Genomic DNA, 19,292 nt, shown 5'->3' on the forward strand with positions numbered 1-19,292 from the left:
TAAATAACAAATTAAATATTCTAATAGAATTTGATTATTTAATTAAAATAATAGTATCTCATAATATTTGATAATTTATGTTCTATTAGAAGGGATAATAATTCATGTTATTTTTCTATGTATATTACTATTTTGTTGGTAATGTCTTTCATGTTTTGATATTAATTGTAATGCATTTTATGCATATATATTCAGTATGAATTACAACATAAAATATTATTGTATACGTGAATTTATCAAATCATAAAATGTTGTAAGTAAATAAACTATCGATTTTCTACATATACAATATAGACATATAATTGTATGATTTCTTTCAAAATATTAAAATTCATTAATTATAATGTTATACCTTATTAACTAAATTGAGTCATCAGAAATGAAGAAATCAATATCATGTAATAGATGACTTCAATTATTAGCCGATTAAATGAGGAGATAATAATCGAAATATTATTGCATAAAATGCGTCGGTGAGCACCGACGACAGTTTTTGCTAATAACTATTGTTTATTCTTATTAAATTTTTATCTGGAAAGTAATTTGTTTACTTGAATTCGTATGAATTTGTTATTTGGATATTAATATAAAAGAATTGATAAAAAAATATGTAGATATATAAATATCTGAAATTTCGAAATGTATGAAGAAAATGTAATACAAAATTAATGTATTTTTATATATATGGAGAAAGAGTATATTAAAACATTTATATCTATATTATAATTTTTATACCTTGTTTAACAATTTATTAAAATATTATTTATAAGCCTACATTTAATAAAAATGAAAGAAATTTGTGTAAAAAAACTCATTTGGTAGAATGAACATATTATATATAACCAATTTGTACATTATAATTTTTTTTTTCATTATTCGAAACTAGGATAACATATCATTTGAAATTTATAATAGGATCGATCCATACTATAATAGTTCATCTATAATAGGACAGAAATTAATGTCATTGATAAATATATTAAAATATTTTAAATTACAGAAATCAATACAAATTATATTTATAATAATATCTTACATTTTATTATTTGAAAGAATGCTCTATATATCTATACATCATATAAACATGTATAAATCGATTTATTCACAAAATCATGATAGGATGCAAATACTTCCGTTTCCGTTTGACGCCATAGAAGCAGTTGTTTGAGAATTCTCTTTGTATGCAGGTTATATTAATTTTATTGATAAATATTCAGAACTTTATACATTTATTAAAGTGGGTAATTAAAATTTCGAAATGGGTGACATAAAATCTTTTTTTCATCAATGGTGTACAAAAAATAGTAAAGAACCACAATTTGATGTGAGACAAACAGGTATTATAAATAGTTTTGTAAACAATATAAAATTAAAAATTTATTAAAAACTAATAATTTTATAGGACCGAAACATCGACATCGATTTCTTTGTGAATTGCGAGTACCTGGATTTGATTATGTGGGTGCAGGAAATTCAACTAACAAAAAAGATGCTCAAGGAAATGCAGCTAGAGATTATGTTAATTATTTAGTTCGTACTGGACACGTGAATCCAAACGATGTTCCAAAAGATTCAGGAAATGTTCAATTGAATTTAGGAAATATTAAATCAGAACCTTGTAGTCCAATAAGACCTGTATTTCAAGATGGAATGGGTCCAAATGATATAGGTCAAGCATATAGAGCTTATAATGAACATGGTCAAAGCAATTATACCTATATTGATAGAATAGCAGATCAGAAAAAAGTTGAGGATGCAGAAGATGTTGATGTAAATTCTAGAATTCATGGAAATTGGACTATAGAAAATGCTAAATCAAAACTTCATCAATTTATGCAAACTAATAAAATTAACACTGATTACAAATATACCCCACTTGGTCCAGATCATACGAGGTATGGATTGTTTCAATGTAGCTGTTTACTTTTACATTGGGTTGGAAATTATTACTACAATATTATGATTGCATTTGAAGTTCCAATTATATTAAAGAATCTGTTTCAAGATGACAAAAGCAAATTGCATGAGTGATTTACCATACCATTTGAAATTCCACAAGACCATTTTAGAGTACCCTGTTTACTTACATTTAATGCTGGTACAAGAGAAAAATGTTATTTTCTCTCGTGCACAGATAAAACTGTTTAACCAGAACTTTTATTGAAATGATTCAATAACGGTTTTGGTGCAATCACTCATATAAGTTTATTACACTGTACTCCAATGTGGTCTTGGATATTTTCAAATGGTAAGTTGAATTTATGTCATTATAATTTTGTTAGATTTATGTACACAGAAATTTAAAATATGTTTAAAATATTAATAATATGAATTTTTGTATAGGAGTTTCATGGCTGAAATGACATTTTATGTAAAACAACTTGGAAGAAGTATGTTAATTTTTAAATAAATATTTATAATTAATTTTTAACAAAAAATTTTAATAAAAATAAATTTTAGATATTACTGGTCGTGAAACTGGTTCAAATAAACAAACTGCATCAAAAAGTTGTGCTTTATCTCTTGTTCGACAATTATATCATCTTGGTGTTATTGAGGCATTTAGTGGAACTTTGAAAAAAAATAAGGAGGCAGAACAAATAAAACCATATCCAATTAAAATTTCACCAGATTTAATAAATCAGATAAATGATGTTCTATCATGTTTGAATATAACACCTGTTGAATTGAAATCAAATCAGGTAATTTATTGATCTTTGGTTATTTGGTTATTTCTTGTAAATTTACAATGTTTTTATTGAATAATATTAAATTATAATTTTTATCATATTAATTTATATTATAGCAATTAAATATAAATGAAGGAAATCAAGCTAATGTTTCTATCTCTCTATTAACAAATCAAGTGTTGGATGATTTTATTTCATCTGCACCACAACCAGCTGGAGTAGTAAGTTGGTCTCCACCACAACAAAATTGGAATCCATGGACTGGTTGCAATATTGATGAAGGACCATTAGCCATAATGACTTTAGAACAATTGTCAGATGATTTACTACATGAACAACGAGAAAGATTGCAACAAAATGATAATCTTCAAAAAAGTATTAAGGAAAGATCTAGTTTACCAGTTTTCTTAAAGAAGAATGAAATAATGAATGCTATTAATGAAAATTCTATAATTATTATTCGAGGAAACACAGGTTGTGGTAAAACAACTCAAGTATGTCAGTTTATTCTAGATGATTATATTGCATCGGGTCAAGGTGCATTTTGCAATATTGCTATTACACAACCTAGAAGAATATCTGCTGTATCTGTATCTGATCGAGTTGCTTCTGAAAGATGTGAAAATTTAGGACAATCTGTTGGTTATTCTGTAAGATTTGAATCTTGTTTGCCAAGACCTTATGGTAGTATAATGTTCTGTACTGTTGGTGTACTTTTGAGAAAATTAGAAGGTGGTTTAAGAGGTGTATCACATGTTATTGTTGATGAAATTCATGAACGAGATGTTAATTCTGATTTTATTATGGTTGTGCTTCGTGATATGATTCATATGTATCCAGATTTACGAATTATTTTAATGTCGGCTACGATTGATACAACGTTATTTAGTAATTATTTTAATAATTGTCCAGTAATAGAAATACCCGGTAGATCATATCCAGTACAGCAATATTTCTTAGAAGATTGTATACAATTAACAAATTTTATACCTCCTATGGATTCCAAAAAACGAAAAAATCGAGATTCAGATGATTTACCAACTGAAGGTGAACCAGAAGAGAACTTGAACAAAATAATTGACCCAGAATATTCTATACAAACAAAAAATGCTATGGCACAACTTTCTGAAAAAGAAATAAGTTTTGAACTTATAGAAGCTTTATTGAAATATATTAATGATCAAAGCATTCCTGGTGCTATATTAATATTTTTACCTGGCTGGAATTTGATATTTGCATTAATGAAACATTTACAACAACATCCCATTTATGGAGGATTAAGTTATGTGATTATACCATTGCATTCACAATTACCGAGAGAAGATCAACGTAAAGTTTTTGATCCTGTACCTTCTGGAATAACAAAAATTATTTTAGCAACGAACATTGCTGAAACATCAATAACAATTAATGACGTAGTTTATGTAATAGATTCTTGTAAAGCTAAAATGAAGCTTTTTACTTCTCACAATAATATGACTAATTATGCTACTGTTTGGGCTAGTAAAACAAACTTAGAACAAAGAAAAGGTCGGGCAGGTCGTGTTAGACCAGGATTTTGTTTCCACTTATGTTCCAAAGCACGATTCAATAAAATGGATGAACATATGACTCCAGAAATGTTTAGAACACCTTTACACGAGTTAGCATTGAGCATTAAATTATTAAGATTAGGAAGTATTGGAAAATTCTTATCTAAGGCAATTGAACCACCACCAATAGATGCTGTAATCGAAGCAGAAGTTATATTACGCGGTATATCTTTCATCGAATAACATTTAATCGTTATTAATATTTAATAGTATTATATTTATCAATTTTTTTTTCTCTTCAAAATTTTGTTTTAGAAATGAAATGTTTGGATGAAAATAATGAACTAACTCCTCTTGGTAAAATATTGGCTCGACTACCAATAGAGCCTCGTTTAGGCAAAATGATGATTCTTGGTTGTATATTTTGTGTTGGTGATGCACTTTCCACAATGGCTGCAAATAGTACAACATTTCCAGAAGTATATAATATGGGCCCGGATGTAAGACGATTATCTGCACAACAAAAATGGTTTGCTGGTGCAAGATATAGCGATCATGTAGCAATGTTACATGCTTTTCAAGCATGGGAAGAAGCTAGAGCTGGTGGAGAGTATGCAGAGCAAGCATTTTGTGATTCAAAAAATTTAAGTATGCCCACATTGAGAGTAACATGGGAAGCAAAGGTAAATAATTATAAATAATTACTTTTTTACATAAAAAATAAATATCAATATGTCAATAAAATATTTAAATGTCAATAATATATTTTATCTGTAGTATCAATTGCAAGCACTTTTGCAAAGTGCTGGATTTCCAGAAGAAACTCTTTGCCCTACACCATTAAATTATCAAGCTGGTGCGGATGTTCGTCTTGATACAATTACTGCATTATTATGTATGGGTCTTTATCCAAATGTTTGCTATCATAAAGAAAAAAGAAAAGTTCTCACTACTGAATCTAAAGCAGCATTGATTCATAAAACATCAGTCAATTGTAGTAATTATGAACAAAATTTTCCATTTCCATTTTTCGTATTTGGTGAAAAAGTAATTGTTTTTCTATTTTAATAGATATAATAATTACAATAATATTTATGATAACATATCATAGAATAATATTAATTTAGTATTTATTTCTAGATTCGTACAAGAGCAGTATCTTGTAAACAGATGACTATGGTATCACCCATTCATTTATTACTATTTGGTTCCCGAAAAGTTGAATATATTGATAATGTGGTAAAACTAGATAACTGGATCAACTTAGATATGGATCCAATTCATGCAGCAGCAATAGTAGCCTTACGACCTGCATTAGAAAGTCTTGTTGTGAAAGCTGCCAAAGAACCAGAAACTATTCTAGAATTAAGTTCAAACGAACAAAAAGTACTATTTTATAATTTTTGTTTTTTTTTGTTTTATCCCTTTTTCTTCAAATAAATAACAAAAAATTGCTTTCTTTTTTTTTTTTTTTTAGGTACTAAACGTGATCAAATCATTATGTGGAATGAATGCTTGTCGTTATGAACTAGATCAGATTACAGGTGGTGGTTTCCAATCACGAAGGCCACCAAGAGGACATTCAATAGGTTTTCATTTGGATAGCGGTAATCCTTCAAAAATGATGCGCGGAGGTGCCGGTTATCGTGGGAGACCTTATAGTGGAGGTGGTAACAAAGGCGGTTATTCAAGATATGATAATTATAGTGGATACAGAGGCGGTAGTAATAGAGGATATGGAATGAATAATTCACGCGGAAGAAGTAGTGGAAATAGAGGTGGTAGAGGAAGTTTTCGTAGTCGTTATTAATTATAGTTTTAAATGATCTTATTAATGATCTTTACATAACTGTAATACATTATCTTCTATTTGAAATGTATAATATTTTTGTTTTTATATTATTTCTTTTAAAATGTTATTACATTTTTAAGTTCAAAAAAATTTTTGTTATCCCTCTAAATAGTACAAATAAAGCCTTAAAAACATTCAAAACTTGGAAGTATTAAATATATATTATCTATGAATGTAGTAGCGTCTTTTTGAAGAATTATTGCGATAATAGAGGAATGATTCATTACAAACAATCTGTATATATCATACTCGGGTTAAGGGAACGCTATTACATTATCTAATAAAGCTTTATGGAAACAGAATGAAGATACAGCCATCTAACGGGCATGATGGAAACGGAAAAATAAGTTTCCATCTCTTGTGATTTCATAGGTTTATTTGTGAACACGTCAGGAGCTAACCATACGTCTATAGTATTGGTCGGTATTGAGTGAAAAAAATGGCGAAGGTCTACGTATAGACGATCGTCAACAGAGTTGACAGAAACTAATGAAATTGGCTAATGTCAAAAGCTACAACGTAATGCATGAAAAATGTATTCTCTAGTCCGCGCCGCCTTGGTGCGTTTCGTATGATCAGGTACAACGTTTTAGTGTTCAAGTGTTCAATTGAGTGAGAAAACAACGAGAGAAAAAAGGAGAAGCAGGAGATCCAGTGGTTGCGAAACGTCACAAATCACAACACGGAACAGGCCACTTCAAGGCAAGACGTTCCACTTTGTTTTCAGAAAAGCTTCTGATACTTAAAAATAGTGATAATACAAATGTACCATGGGGTTCACCAATTTTTTAATATGAAATCGCAATGACTTAATTTAATTATATCGTTTTAAAAGTGTATTCTGATTTTGAATTGTGTATAGTGCAAGGTTATGTGCAGTTATGCGTTTGACGTTTGAATTTCTTACAAACATTTATCAAGAATTTTATAGCCGTATTTGGCAATTAATGCATCATAAAATTATGATTAATTTTGAACCGTATAAAAATTATGAAATTAATTTTTAACCACGTTTTGTTACTTGAATCTTTTTTAACAAAGTTCATAATTATTATTGAAGTAAAATCGAAGTACTAAGAGTTGAGTGTAACGATCGTTTCTACATTTTTATATTAGCATCTTTATATTAATATTGTTTGTTCAAATGCGCAATAATAAAAATTTACTTTCTTATATAGTTGTGCAATGCTGTTCCTGATATGTCATTCTTATTTTATAATATAAACTGCTTATTTGGCAAAATGCCTAAAAACTACTTTAAAATATAATGTTATATATTAATGAAAAAGAAAAAAATATGAATAGAATTTAAAAGAAAAACTTAAATTATAATAAAAAAATTAAAAAATGTAATATTTATTTGGAATTTTTATATTTTAGGTGTAAAAAATGAGTCAAATACAAATGGATCAAGAAACAGTATATGGAACTCATGAAGATAGTCATGTGGTCATGTCAGAAAAAGTACAATCTTTGGCTGGTAGTATTTATCAAGAATTTGAAAAAATGATAGCTCGTTACGATGAAGATGTAGTGAAAGACCTAATGCCCCTCCTAGTCAATGTTCTAGAATGTCTAGACATATCTTATACTGAAAATCAAGAACGTGAAGTTGAATTAGAATTGTTAAGAGAAGATAATGAACAACTTGTTACTCAATATGAAAGAGAAAAACAATTAAGAAAAACATCTGATCAAGTATGATTTCAAGTTTTTTAGTATTTTTTAATTTTGATATATCATATGAAATAATGTATAATGATCTTTGATGAAAAATAAACTTTATGATTTTTTGAATAGAAATTATTAGAACTAGAAGATGTAGCAGAAGATGAAAGAAAAGAACTTCTATCAAAAATTGATAGTTTGGAATCAATTGTAAGAATGCTGGAACTGAAGACAAAAAATTCACATGATCACGGTACAAATTATGGCTCTCTCAGTTCATCCCTTCATAGAACATCCCTCTACAGTAGAGTAGAAAGTTTATGTTTTATGTTTATTTATTTATTTATTTAAAAATTATATGTGCATCTGGGATCTAAAATATTTGCATGCATATTTCTAAATATTTGTTTTATTATTTGATGTTTTATTTATTATTATTATTTATTATATATTTAATATATAATGTATAATTTATTTTTATATTGTATATTATATTATATTTAATTTAAATGTACATGTTATATATACTATTATTTCTATTATTAAAAATGCAAGTTTTTCATGTTTAATTTGATGAAAAAAATTTAATAGAATATTTAGATAATTATTTGGAAAACGAATGTTTTTGATTTCGATGATTTTTGGATTTTATAGCAATCAATACTAAAAACAATTGTTTTCTATATGTATAATTGCTTCAGTCTTAGTTATAACAATCAGATTTGCATATAATATTTATCATTACAATTTCATTGTCATTGACCCTATATTTTATTTTCGTATTGTGCGAATTCATAAGATACATATATATATAAATAATTTAATGTAATAATAACAATTTTTTATAAATATCTCAAAAAGTAAACAAGTGATAGTTATATGTATAAGAAAAAGTTGTTTAAAATATTCATATTCAAAAATTATTGAATTCAGAGATAATTCACTCGTTTTTTAAATAATTATTAATATTTGCATTTTGAAATACATAATAAATTTATATAATAAAAAAATTATATATAAATATGCATATTTTTCATTTATGAAAAAAATCATTAATATTAAGACATTTGTAAGTAACTAATACAAAATTTTTAATTTTTAAATTTTTCTTATGAAATCAAATAATATTCCTATAATAAAAATTTTTTTGCATTTTTTAATATTTAGAAAATTAATAATATATATACATTTAAAATAAAAATTTATATCTAAGCTTATTTCAAGAATTAAAATCTAGAATATGTTTTGTGATATATAATCTTACAATTTTTTGATTATTACAATAAATATTCATCAATATTATTTTTTTTATTTGTTTAGTTGTTCGTCTTGAAGAAAAAGAAGCCGAATTGAAGCGCGAATATACTCGTCTACATGAGAGATATACGGAATTATTTAAAACGCATGTAGATTATATGGAAAGAACAAAAATGTTAGTTGGAAGTACAGAAAGATTAGAAAATTCGACTAGTGGTCGAGGTCCATCTCGCTTACCATCTCTTGGTTTAACTCACATGTCACGAAGTTCAGGACCACTAAGTTATGGCTTTCAGAGTTTGGAAGCTAGTATAAATGCAGAAGATATTCAACAAGAAAATCCATCAAATGCTGTTGCTAATTTAAGGACTGAAATGTTAGATAGTAGCAGCGAAGCTGCTATTGAGACATCTGATAAAAGTCAATTAACAGATAAACCAGCACAAGCAAATAAAACAACTGCAATTTCTAGACGTATGTTTTTTTTTTCTTTTTAGAAATCTTTCTAGAAATTTTTTAAATCTAATATTTATATTTTTATTTTCCAATTTATTTTATAGATGAAAGTCCAGAAACTGAAATACCTCCACCTTTGGTTACACCAACATCACCAACTATAGAAAAGATAGCTACTACTCCAAGTGGAAGAAGTAGAACAGAAAGAGAACAACGAAGTGGTAACACATTGTATCAGGAACTCAGTTTTCAAGATGCTGATGCATTAGGAGAAATGGATGAAGGAGCAGATATCACTGGTAATTATTTAACATTTTAATTATTATAATATAATTTTATAGTTTTAAAGTTTTAATTAACATTTTATTCTTAATATCTTAGGTAGTTGGGTTCATCCTGGGGAATATGCTTCTTCAGGTACATCTTATAAAATATATAAATATTTATATAAATATTTGCTTATTAATCCTTTGAGTTCTTCATTTTTTTATTTGCAAAGAAAGAAAAAGAAAAATTTATATTATAATAAACATAATTATTAACAAATCAAATAGCATAATATTCCTTTTGTGTTAATCAAGCATGTTTAATTTTTTTATACTAATGATGATAAAATTAATATTTCAATAAAATCAAGAAAATTGCATGATTTTTTTAATTTAATAATATCAAGTTATCATATATTATGTATGATAATTTTTAAATTAGAACTCTAAGGGTTAATATTAAAAATAAAATAATATTCATATATAAAATATGAATAATATCAATAATAATAATAATAATAATCATAACAAGAAAAATAATAATAAAAAAAAATAATAAAAAAAATAATTTTGGATATTGAAAAGAAATCATTATGCTTTAATTACTGTTTATACTATCCTTTTATGGCATCTTAAATTGTAATATAAATTATATAATTGTTGATTATAATAATTAATTAATACGAAGTTAAATTTGCAAATTTGCAATAAAATATTATGCAATAAAGTAGTAAAATCTTTATATAAATTGAAATTTAAAATGGATAGAAGAAAAATCAGTACAAATTGGAATGGAACATGAACATTCTATATTTATAAATATTGTGTATTTGTAATAATTTTTAAAATTGACTATTGTTATTGTTATTTTTTATATACAATTTTATTTTTTAATTATGTGGAAAAATATATTAATATATTTTTATATTTCATTGCTTGCCTCTTTACTTCTGCTGGCTGTGGTCATATTTTGACTAAATAATTGCATGATATAAATAACTTCTGCAGTCAATGACAATTTCTTTGGTAAGATGATATATTTTTATATTAAAATTTATTTTTTATAATTAAAATAAATTATTTATATTTTAATGAATTATTTATGGAAAATTATATTTTATTAGGAATGGGAAAAGAAGTTGAGAATCTTATTATGGAAAATAATGAATTATTAGCTACAAAGTGAGTATTTTATTTAAATTTTATAACAGCATATAGTATTTATTATAATATTTTATATTATAATATATTTATTTTTTCAGAAATGCGCTTAACATTGTTAAAGACGATTTAATAGTTAAAGTAGATGAACTCACAAGGTAAAATCATATTTTTAAAGTGAAATAATATATAGTTATTATAATATTATAAATAGACATTATTTTATGATAAAATTTGATAATTTTATGATAAAATTATTGAAATATGTTTTATAATATGTATTGAAATATAATTAATATGTTTTTTAGTGAACAAGAAATATTACGTGAAGAAGTTCGAGCTTTACAACAAGCTAGAGAACGGTTACGGCAAAAGGTTGTTGTCCTTGAAGAAGAATTGAAAAAAGTTAAAGAAGAAGCTGAAGCAGCAGCAAAAGCAGCTAAAAGCGATGATGAAGAAGATGTATCGTTAGCACAAAGAAAAAGGTTTACTAGAGTCGAAATGGCTAGAGTTCTTATGGAAAGGAATCAATATAAAGAACGCTTTATGGAACTTCAAGAAGCAGTTAGATGGACGGAAATGATACGAGCAACAAAGACTGATCCTTCTAGTATATCAGGTGGAAAAGTATCAGTGTGGAAGTTGTTAGTATTGCTTATATAGCGAGAAATTGAAACATTAAATTCGATAATAATTTATTGTTTTCAAATTTATTTTGTTTATAGTTTTAGTAGTCTCTTCACAGGACCTGCTGATCGAGGAACATTAGTTCGCGGACCACATACATTACCTCACATGAGATACAGTGCACCAACCAATCAAGTTGTTCCAGCACCACCTCTGGATACCATGCGTAGACGTACGTTGAAAGGTCGCCATGAGTTTTTCGACCAAGGAGACACCATGTGAGAAATCAATCAAATTCTATACACGCACTTAGATATCAGAATCTGACATTAAAGTCTGCCAAATTTTTCTCTATCTTTTATATAGAGATTTATTTCTTTATTATCACGCTTTCTTCAATTACAGTTTTAGCATACTGTGATTGTTTCTACAACGAAAATTTTTATAAAAAGATACTCTCAATACACAAACTTTATGCATAAAGTTTATTTTAACATTTTTATCAAAGCTATTGCAAGATGATAAGAGATTTTTTCTCTTGATGGGATAGAATTTTATTATGTTGACTTTTGAGTAATATTTTTTGAATCGACATCATCTTTCCAGATTAGAGTCCTCTTTGGTCAGTTGGGATCCGTAATCTTTTGTCGCGAGTCTCAATTACTCTTGATCGTTCTTAAGAAATGTGAGTCATTTCTAAATAATTTGCCTGAGCAATTTTTAAATGTGATGGTTTATAACAAATTGTCGTTACAATTTCTCTATACCTGCCATTTTTTAAAGAAAAAAAAATTATGGATGTATATTTTATGCGCAATATCATATGCGCTTACAATAAAGTACTGAAATAGGATTATGATCCATTGCACATAGCCTTTTTCTCTTTTGACAATCTTATTCTTATTAATATATCTATTTGTCATATATAAATCAAATTATAAATGATCATTTGTATTAAAATGGAATATTTCTTATATATATATTTATTATATCAATCGATCTACCACTCATTGTGGGGATATATTTAAAAATAGTAATGATTAATCTTATAAATTGTCTGTTATCATTGCAAAATCATGCTTAAAAAGCAATAGTTTTGTAAATAAAAGTTTGTACATTTTTAAAAGAAAATAATATATATGATCATCATTGATCAATAAATAAATGAAATTTTGACTGTGTTATAAACTTGGCTTTTATTTCACTCTTGCTCTGCGCTTTGATTTTTCGTTCGGGTTTCGTCCTTGCCTCTCCTTCATGGCGTTGTCAAGAGATACCTGGTTATTCTGGTTTTCGGTGGGGTGCTTTTTGGCCAGCAGGTAAATCTGTTCTGCTCTATGTCTAACTTTTCGCTTCTAAACGTGGATATATATAAATCTTATTGTGCAAGTAATAATGAACCTGAACATTGTTATACAAGATGATGAAAAATACTATCGGATTAAAACTACATTTGAATTCAAGAAAATGTTCTGTGATCAAGAGAGTCTTCGTAGGAATATATGGTTGAACAAACAACAACATTCAGTAAATTTACTAACTTTATAACTTCTATAAATTCTGTCTTGATCATATTTTTTTAAAAAATAATTTAATAATTAACTTAATCTTGATACATTTTTACAGATCTTCTGAGAAACTCGTAGCGAGACGTGCAAATGAACGAAGAGAACAATATCGTCAAGTTCGCGCTCATGTTAGAAAAGAGGATGGACGATTACACGCTTATGGTTGGAGTTTACCTGGAAAACCAAGTGCTCCAGTTAGACAACCTGTTCCTGTGCCTGTTTATTGCAGACCTTTACAGGAATCTGAGCCTGGCATGAAGGTATATTTATTTTTTATTTATATATAAGTTAATTATAAATTATTTTTTTATATTTAATTATATTTAATTTTTTTATAGTTAATTATAATTATTTTTTTATATAACTAAAATAGTAATATATTATTTGCATTTATACAATTATTATTATAATTTTTTCTTTCTTTTTTTTTTTTTTTGTTTTTCATTATTTAGATATGGTGTGGTGCTGGTGTAAACTTAAGTGGTGGTAAAACTCGAGATGGTGGTTGTATGGTTGGAGGAAGCGTGTTTTATGCTGCTGAAGCTCAAGAAATAAGTACGAACACAAAAACTGAAGCAGAAGATGCTATCGAACATTTAGATAAGGAACTTCAAGAGAATGAAAATCAAAGAGTTGAAGCAGAACAATTAGAGCAACATCTTAGCTCATTAGTATGGATTTGTACATCTACTCAAAAAATGTCAAAAGTTACTGTGATAGATGCTAATAATCCAGCTGATATTTTGGAAGTCTTTAGTGTTTGTCAAGGACATTTACTTTGCATTGCAAGTGTACCTGGAGCCAAAGAGAGTGATTATGCTCAAGCTATGAATGAAGATTCAATTCGAACTGCCAATGGAATAAATGAGAATGATGAAATAAATACAACTTCAAATTCTGAACAGAACATCCAAAAAAATGAACAAGAAACTCAATCATCATTGGAAAAAAATAAAAATGAGTTAGATTCCTCAGAAGAACAAAACAGTGAAAATGTTAAAAAATCAGATGATACTAATCAAATTATTCCTATTGAATCACAAAGTTTGGAAAGTGTAGATAGTGAAACCACAAATTTAGGCAAAGTACATTTTGTAAAAACTAATTTAGAAACACCAAGCTCACAATTGGATGAAAAAAATGATACAAATGAAGAAAAACAAAATAAAATTGAAGAAGATACACCTATAGAAAAAATGTCTTCAATACAACCAACAATGTGGCTTGGAGCTCAAAATGGTGCAGTATTCGTTCATTCAGCTGTCGCTAAGTGGTCAGTTTGTTTGCATTCTGTTGAATTGAAGGATGCTGCATTAGCTATTGTGTATGTAATTTTTATCATTACTTAAAATAATTAATATTCTTAATTTGTGAAAGATATTTGATATATATATTTTTTGTAGACATGTCCAAGGACGAGTTCTTGTTGCTCTTGCTGATGGAACTGTTGCATTATTTCGAAGAGGTGCAGATGGACAATGGGATTTGTCTCAATATCATGTGATTACTTTGGGTAGTCCACAACATTCAATTAGGTGCATGACTGCTGTTAGTGGCAAAACTGTATGGTGCGGATATAGAAATAAGATTCATGTAATAGATCCAGTATCAATGACTGTTGAGGTACATAAATTTTATCTTTTTAAGATTTAAATATTACAAAATTAAATAATATATAAACAAATTTTTATAAATTAAACTTCTAGTGCACCGTGGATGCTCATCCACGACGAGAATCGCAAGTAAGACAATTAGCTTGGTTAGGTGAAGGAGTGTGGGTCAGCATTAGATTAGATTCAACATTAAGACTTTATCATGCTCATACTTATCAGCATCTCCAGGATGTTGATATTGAACCTTATGTTAGCAAAATGCTTGGAACTGGAAAACTTGGTTTTTCATTTGTAAGAATTACCGCATTACTCATTTCCTCAAATAGGCTATGGATTGGCACAGGAAATGGAGTAATAATTTCCGTTCCTTTATCTGAAAGTAAGTTAAAAGAATTAATTAATTATTATAATTGAAATTTTTAATAATAAATATATATTTATCAATAAATGTTTATGAATATATGTGAATATAAAATAGGTGCTGGTGGTTCAATGGCAGTATCCAGAGTTCAAGCAGGAAATGCTAAAAATGATGTACCAGGTGTTGGTGTCAGAATTTTTGCCTCAGATCGTGGCGTTACACCTGGTAGTTTTATACCTTATTGTAGTATGGCTCACGCGCAACTTAGTTTCCATGGGCATAGAGATGCGGTTAAAATGTTTGTTGCAGTGCCTGGTATGTTTATTTATGTGTATTTGATTAATTTCTTAAATTATATAAAAAATATAAAATTAAAATTTATAAATTTTTTTAAATTAATATTGTAGGTCATGGCGGTCAAAGTGCAGTATCAGATGGTTCTCAACCTGCTATGCTTGTTCTTTCAGGAGGAGAAGGCTATATAGATTTTAGAGTTGGTAAGCAATCATATTAATAAATTTATTGTTCATAATATACATTATGGACAATTATATGAACAAATTATTAAGTATTATAACTTATAAGTATTATAATTATAATTAAAATGTAAATAATATAAAATATGTTATTCAATTTGATTCTTATTATTTTATCATTGCTATCAAAATCTTATTTTATACAATTATAACACTTGCAGCGGATGAAGCGGAAGACGAAAGTGATGTGGCGACTCATTTAATTGTATGGCAGTTGGTCAGGTATGCCCCCAGAGAAAAATGAAAATCGGTTAATGGGTTTTTATTTCGATTTACGCAACTGTTTATACAATTGAGTGAATAAATTATTTGTATTTATCAATGAAACCTGTACTAACTACTAAAATTATGTTTTATGCACGGTGTAATGAAATTCTAAACTAACAAGTTCGCAAGTAGTTAGATATATCTCTAACCTGACATTAAAATGATTTTTCTTTATGAAAATATTGAGATATAAAATGTATACATGTTTGTTTACAGGTGTTGTCATTATATTTTTTATTTTATATCAAAGAATATGAATAATTAATCTAAAATCATTTGCTTCTGTATAGCACAAATTATTTTTATAATAATTTTCATTAATACAAAAAAAACTATGTCTGCACCTCCGTTTCTGAAGCAGTTGTATATATTGTACAATTGTTTTGCTTTTTTTCATTCTCTGGGGGTCGGGCATTTCCAGCTGACATGCATCATATTGTATAAAGAATGGCTAATAACTTCTTATTCTTATTTCTATTATAAATTTTTGTTATTCATTGTAAATTATTATTTTTTCAGGTGATGGAGAAGATACAGAAATAGAACGTTCTAATAATGCTGTGTCCGCTAATGCTGAAGAACACGGAGAACAAAGTCATCTAATTGTGTGGCAAGTGCAATGTCCTTTATCAGTGCCAATGAATGGCTAGCCTAGAAATTCTAGAAATATATTGATCCCGGTGTATAATTCAGTTTGAACTTTTACGTGTAAATCGAGGCGTTTAAATGGTTACGTGATATATTATTATGAAATTGACAAATCAGATCTATCTTTTGATTAAGCAATTTCTGCATCTATTTAATTATAATTACATAATGATTGTAGCGAAATATACAAATAATCGTACAAATAATGTAACGACGAAAGAAAAAGATATTTTGTGCGACTTTTAAGAATAAGAATCATCTTCAATATTTCATTACGGATAAATCTTAAACAGAAAGCTTTTTTTGTTAAATATTGAAATTAATTTATTTCATATAAAAGACGTTTGTTAGGAAATTTTTTTAAAATTGAAAGATATAATTAGATCTCTTAATGCAACACTTTATAATTTTTAATTTTTAATTCTAAAAACATCTTTTATTGAAATATTGATTCAATTTCATACATCAATAACGTAATTTTTAATGAAATTTTTTTTTGACAATTACGCATTATATTCTTTTTATTGCGAAGTATGTATGTAAAAACTTTTAAAACGTCTTGAAATCCAGTGTCAAAGAACGTTGGAATTATAATATTATATTTCCACCAATTAATGTGATAAATCAATAGAAAATACGGGATAATGAGTTTCAAAGCTGCCGTGACATTTGCTATCTAGCTGCAATAAAATCAAGATTACTATATTATGGAAGTCAGATAACAAACATTGTACAATGTTCATTTGCAGGGATGAGAAGTGCAACCGACCTGGATAGTATTTAAAAATAATCTATTGTAAATTGTTTCCATTAGAAAATATATTATTTTCCAAACTTAAATAATTTGATTTGCATAAAAATATATGTATATGTGAAATGTAATATAACATAATTTTTTATGTTCTACTATCAACTCTTCTTCAATATTACAGTGTTTGCGCCTATTTTTTTCAAAATTATAAGATCTTTCAAGAGTATTGCAATGAATTTATATAATTATGTACATAAACTATTGCGAGATATTTGTATAGTGTTTTTCGTAATTTAAGTTTTTATCGATAAACGAAATAGATATGGTTTTGGATATACATATAGATACATATACACATATGAAATCATATGTTAATCTTTCATTGGTCGCTGCAATTTTAATTTATCGTCAATTTCCTTCTTATACAATTACCAAAGATGAAAAACTTATTTGTATTCTTTATACGCAAGAGATGGTTTAAAAATTGTGCATTTTAACCAATATATGTAGCGTCCTGAAATGTAGTATAATTTCATGCATTGAAATTTAGAAAAAAGTCGCCATGATATTTGAATTTACAAGAATTTTTATAAATTCCTGTGTTATAAATGACGGACAGTGAAATTAAAAATGTGTACGATATATAAGAGCTGCGCATTTTTTGTGTGTGAGCTCGCTTTCAGTGTCGAGCTCGGAATTGTACCTGGCTCTGATGAAGCTGCAAAGGCGTTAATAAAGAAAGTTGCAAAACAATATGTCTCGATTTACTTCTGTTAACATGAACATAAGATGTTTCTAATATGCAATATTTATTTTGAAATTGAATTATATATAGAATTTTTTATATTACAGTTTTCATAAATAATCTTTGAATTTTTGTTAAAACATGATTTTTATTTGAAATAAAAGAATTCACAATTAAAATCATCTTACCTATTAGGTATATATAAATATTATTATTTCTGATTTTGGATATTTAATTTAATTTCTATTTATTTGACAAAAAGGCAAATAATTTGAAGTATATATAAGAATATTTTTTTGTAAAAATAATTTTTAGTTTTTATAAAAATTGAGAGATTATTCAAAAGTGAGAATTTTTTTTTAACAATATTTATTCATATATTAAGAATTCAATTAATAATTGTTTTAATAAAAAAAAAACTCGATCATACTCCATCATATCTATATTAATACAGTTCCGATTATAATATTTCGAGTTTCAATTCGATTTCAATTATATATATTTATGCGCCTTTTTCTATATATATTTGTTGAATTTATGTGAAACTGAGTATATTTATGTGGTTAGACATCACTTTTTTTTCTTTTTTTTTTTTTTTACAAAAATCAGTTTCTATTAATTTATTGGTTTTTGTAAAATAATTTGGTTTTTAAGGAATTAATTTTGAATATTTACCAGTGAGCTAAAATTTAATATATATAAAATGTATTAATAAATGCCTAGTTTTTGTAAACTTTTGTTAATTTCTGATGGTGCTAGTGAACAAAAATAGGTTAGTAAAACAATTAGCAATTAAAAAATTATATTATTATTAATTAAAATTATAAAATGCAGTTTATATTTATAAACCAAGGTATGTAAAAAAAAAATATTTACCTATTCCATTAAAATATGACGTGTTATAATAATTATATAAAAATATTACATACATGTAATGATGTTTAATTGAAATTTTATTGAAATATATATATGCTTATGTTATATTGATTTAAAATACATATATTTTGTATTTATTATCAGTACTTTGTTTTTCAACTTCGATTATCGATAAATTTTTTGATATTTTTTAAATGATTAGAAAATGTTTATGTCGTACATTTAATAATATTGAATAATAATTAATGAAAACAATTTTTACATAACAACACGATAATTATTTTGAATAATTAATCACAATTTTCTTTAATTTTTCTTTCAAATGTTTAAATTGTTATTTATTTAATTACAAATATTATATTTTTTAATTTCTTTTTAATAATTTTATAATATAATAATAATGTAATACTTAGAAATA

The 19,292-nt window shown here is 26.5% G+C and overlaps 2 protein-coding genes across 8 annotated transcripts; both read left to right on the forward strand.

Moving 5' to 3' along the window:
- The first annotated feature begins 1,003 nt into the window (after nucleotides 1-1,003).
- On the forward strand, nucleotides 1,004-7,157 carry LOC122719391 (dosage compensation regulator). 3 transcript variants are annotated; one of them, XM_043945130.1, is made up of 9 exons: nucleotides 1,008-1,337; nucleotides 1,403-1,895; nucleotides 2,344-2,390; nucleotides 2,461-2,702; nucleotides 2,807-4,445; nucleotides 4,538-4,905; nucleotides 5,000-5,269; nucleotides 5,363-5,608; nucleotides 5,700-7,157. In XM_043945130.1, the coding sequence occupies exons 1-9, from the start codon at nucleotides 1,259-1,261 to the stop codon at nucleotides 6,030-6,032; spliced, it is 3,717 nt and encodes a 1,238-aa protein (XP_043801065.1). In that variant the 5' UTR covers nucleotides 1,008-1,258; the 3' UTR covers nucleotides 6,033-7,157. The 3 variants fall into 3 exon arrangements, with proteins under 3 accessions (XP_043801067.1, XP_043801065.1, XP_043801066.1); XM_043945132.1 differs by lacking the exon at nucleotides 5,700-7,157 and having other exon boundaries at nucleotides 1,004-1,337; nucleotides 5,000-5,117; nucleotides 5,363-5,517; XM_043945131.1 differs by lacking the exon at nucleotides 1,008-1,337 and having other exon boundaries at nucleotides 1,753-2,248.
- LOC122719390 (JNK-interacting protein 3) lies at nucleotides 6,644-18,006 on the forward strand. Of its 5 annotated transcripts, none has more exons than XM_043945126.1 (19): nucleotides 6,644-6,776; nucleotides 7,455-7,772; nucleotides 7,875-7,995; nucleotides 9,063-9,473; nucleotides 9,560-9,754; nucleotides 9,837-9,872; nucleotides 10,730-10,747; nucleotides 10,846-10,903; nucleotides 10,984-11,040; nucleotides 11,191-11,526; nucleotides 11,608-11,787; nucleotides 13,136-13,337; nucleotides 13,530-14,401; nucleotides 14,481-14,700; nucleotides 14,784-15,069; nucleotides 15,169-15,366; nucleotides 15,459-15,548; nucleotides 16,374-16,464; nucleotides 17,252-18,006. In XM_043945126.1, the coding sequence occupies exons 2-19, from the start codon at nucleotides 7,464-7,466 to the stop codon at nucleotides 17,277-17,279; spliced, it is 3,708 nt and encodes a 1,235-aa protein (XP_043801061.1). In that variant the 5' UTR covers nucleotides 6,644-6,776; nucleotides 7,455-7,463; the 3' UTR covers nucleotides 17,280-18,006. The 5 variants fall into 5 exon arrangements, with proteins under 5 accessions (XP_043801061.1, XP_043801064.1, XP_043801059.1 ...); XM_043945129.1 differs by lacking the exon at nucleotides 17,252-18,006 and adding an exon at nucleotides 15,749-15,809 and having other exon boundaries at nucleotides 16,374-16,503; XM_043945124.1 differs by lacking the exon at nucleotides 17,252-18,006 and having other exon boundaries at nucleotides 16,374-16,919.
- The last annotated feature ends 1,286 nt before the right edge of the window (nucleotides 18,007-19,292 follow it).

Source organism: Apis laboriosa, unplaced genomic scaffold (assembly GCF_014066325.1).
Source record: "Apis laboriosa isolate Shangri-la unplaced genomic scaffold, ASM1406632v1 scaffold74_cov149, whole genome shotgun sequence".
In the NCBI taxonomy this organism is placed as follows: Eukaryota; Metazoa; Arthropoda; class Insecta; order Hymenoptera; family Apidae; genus Apis; species Apis laboriosa.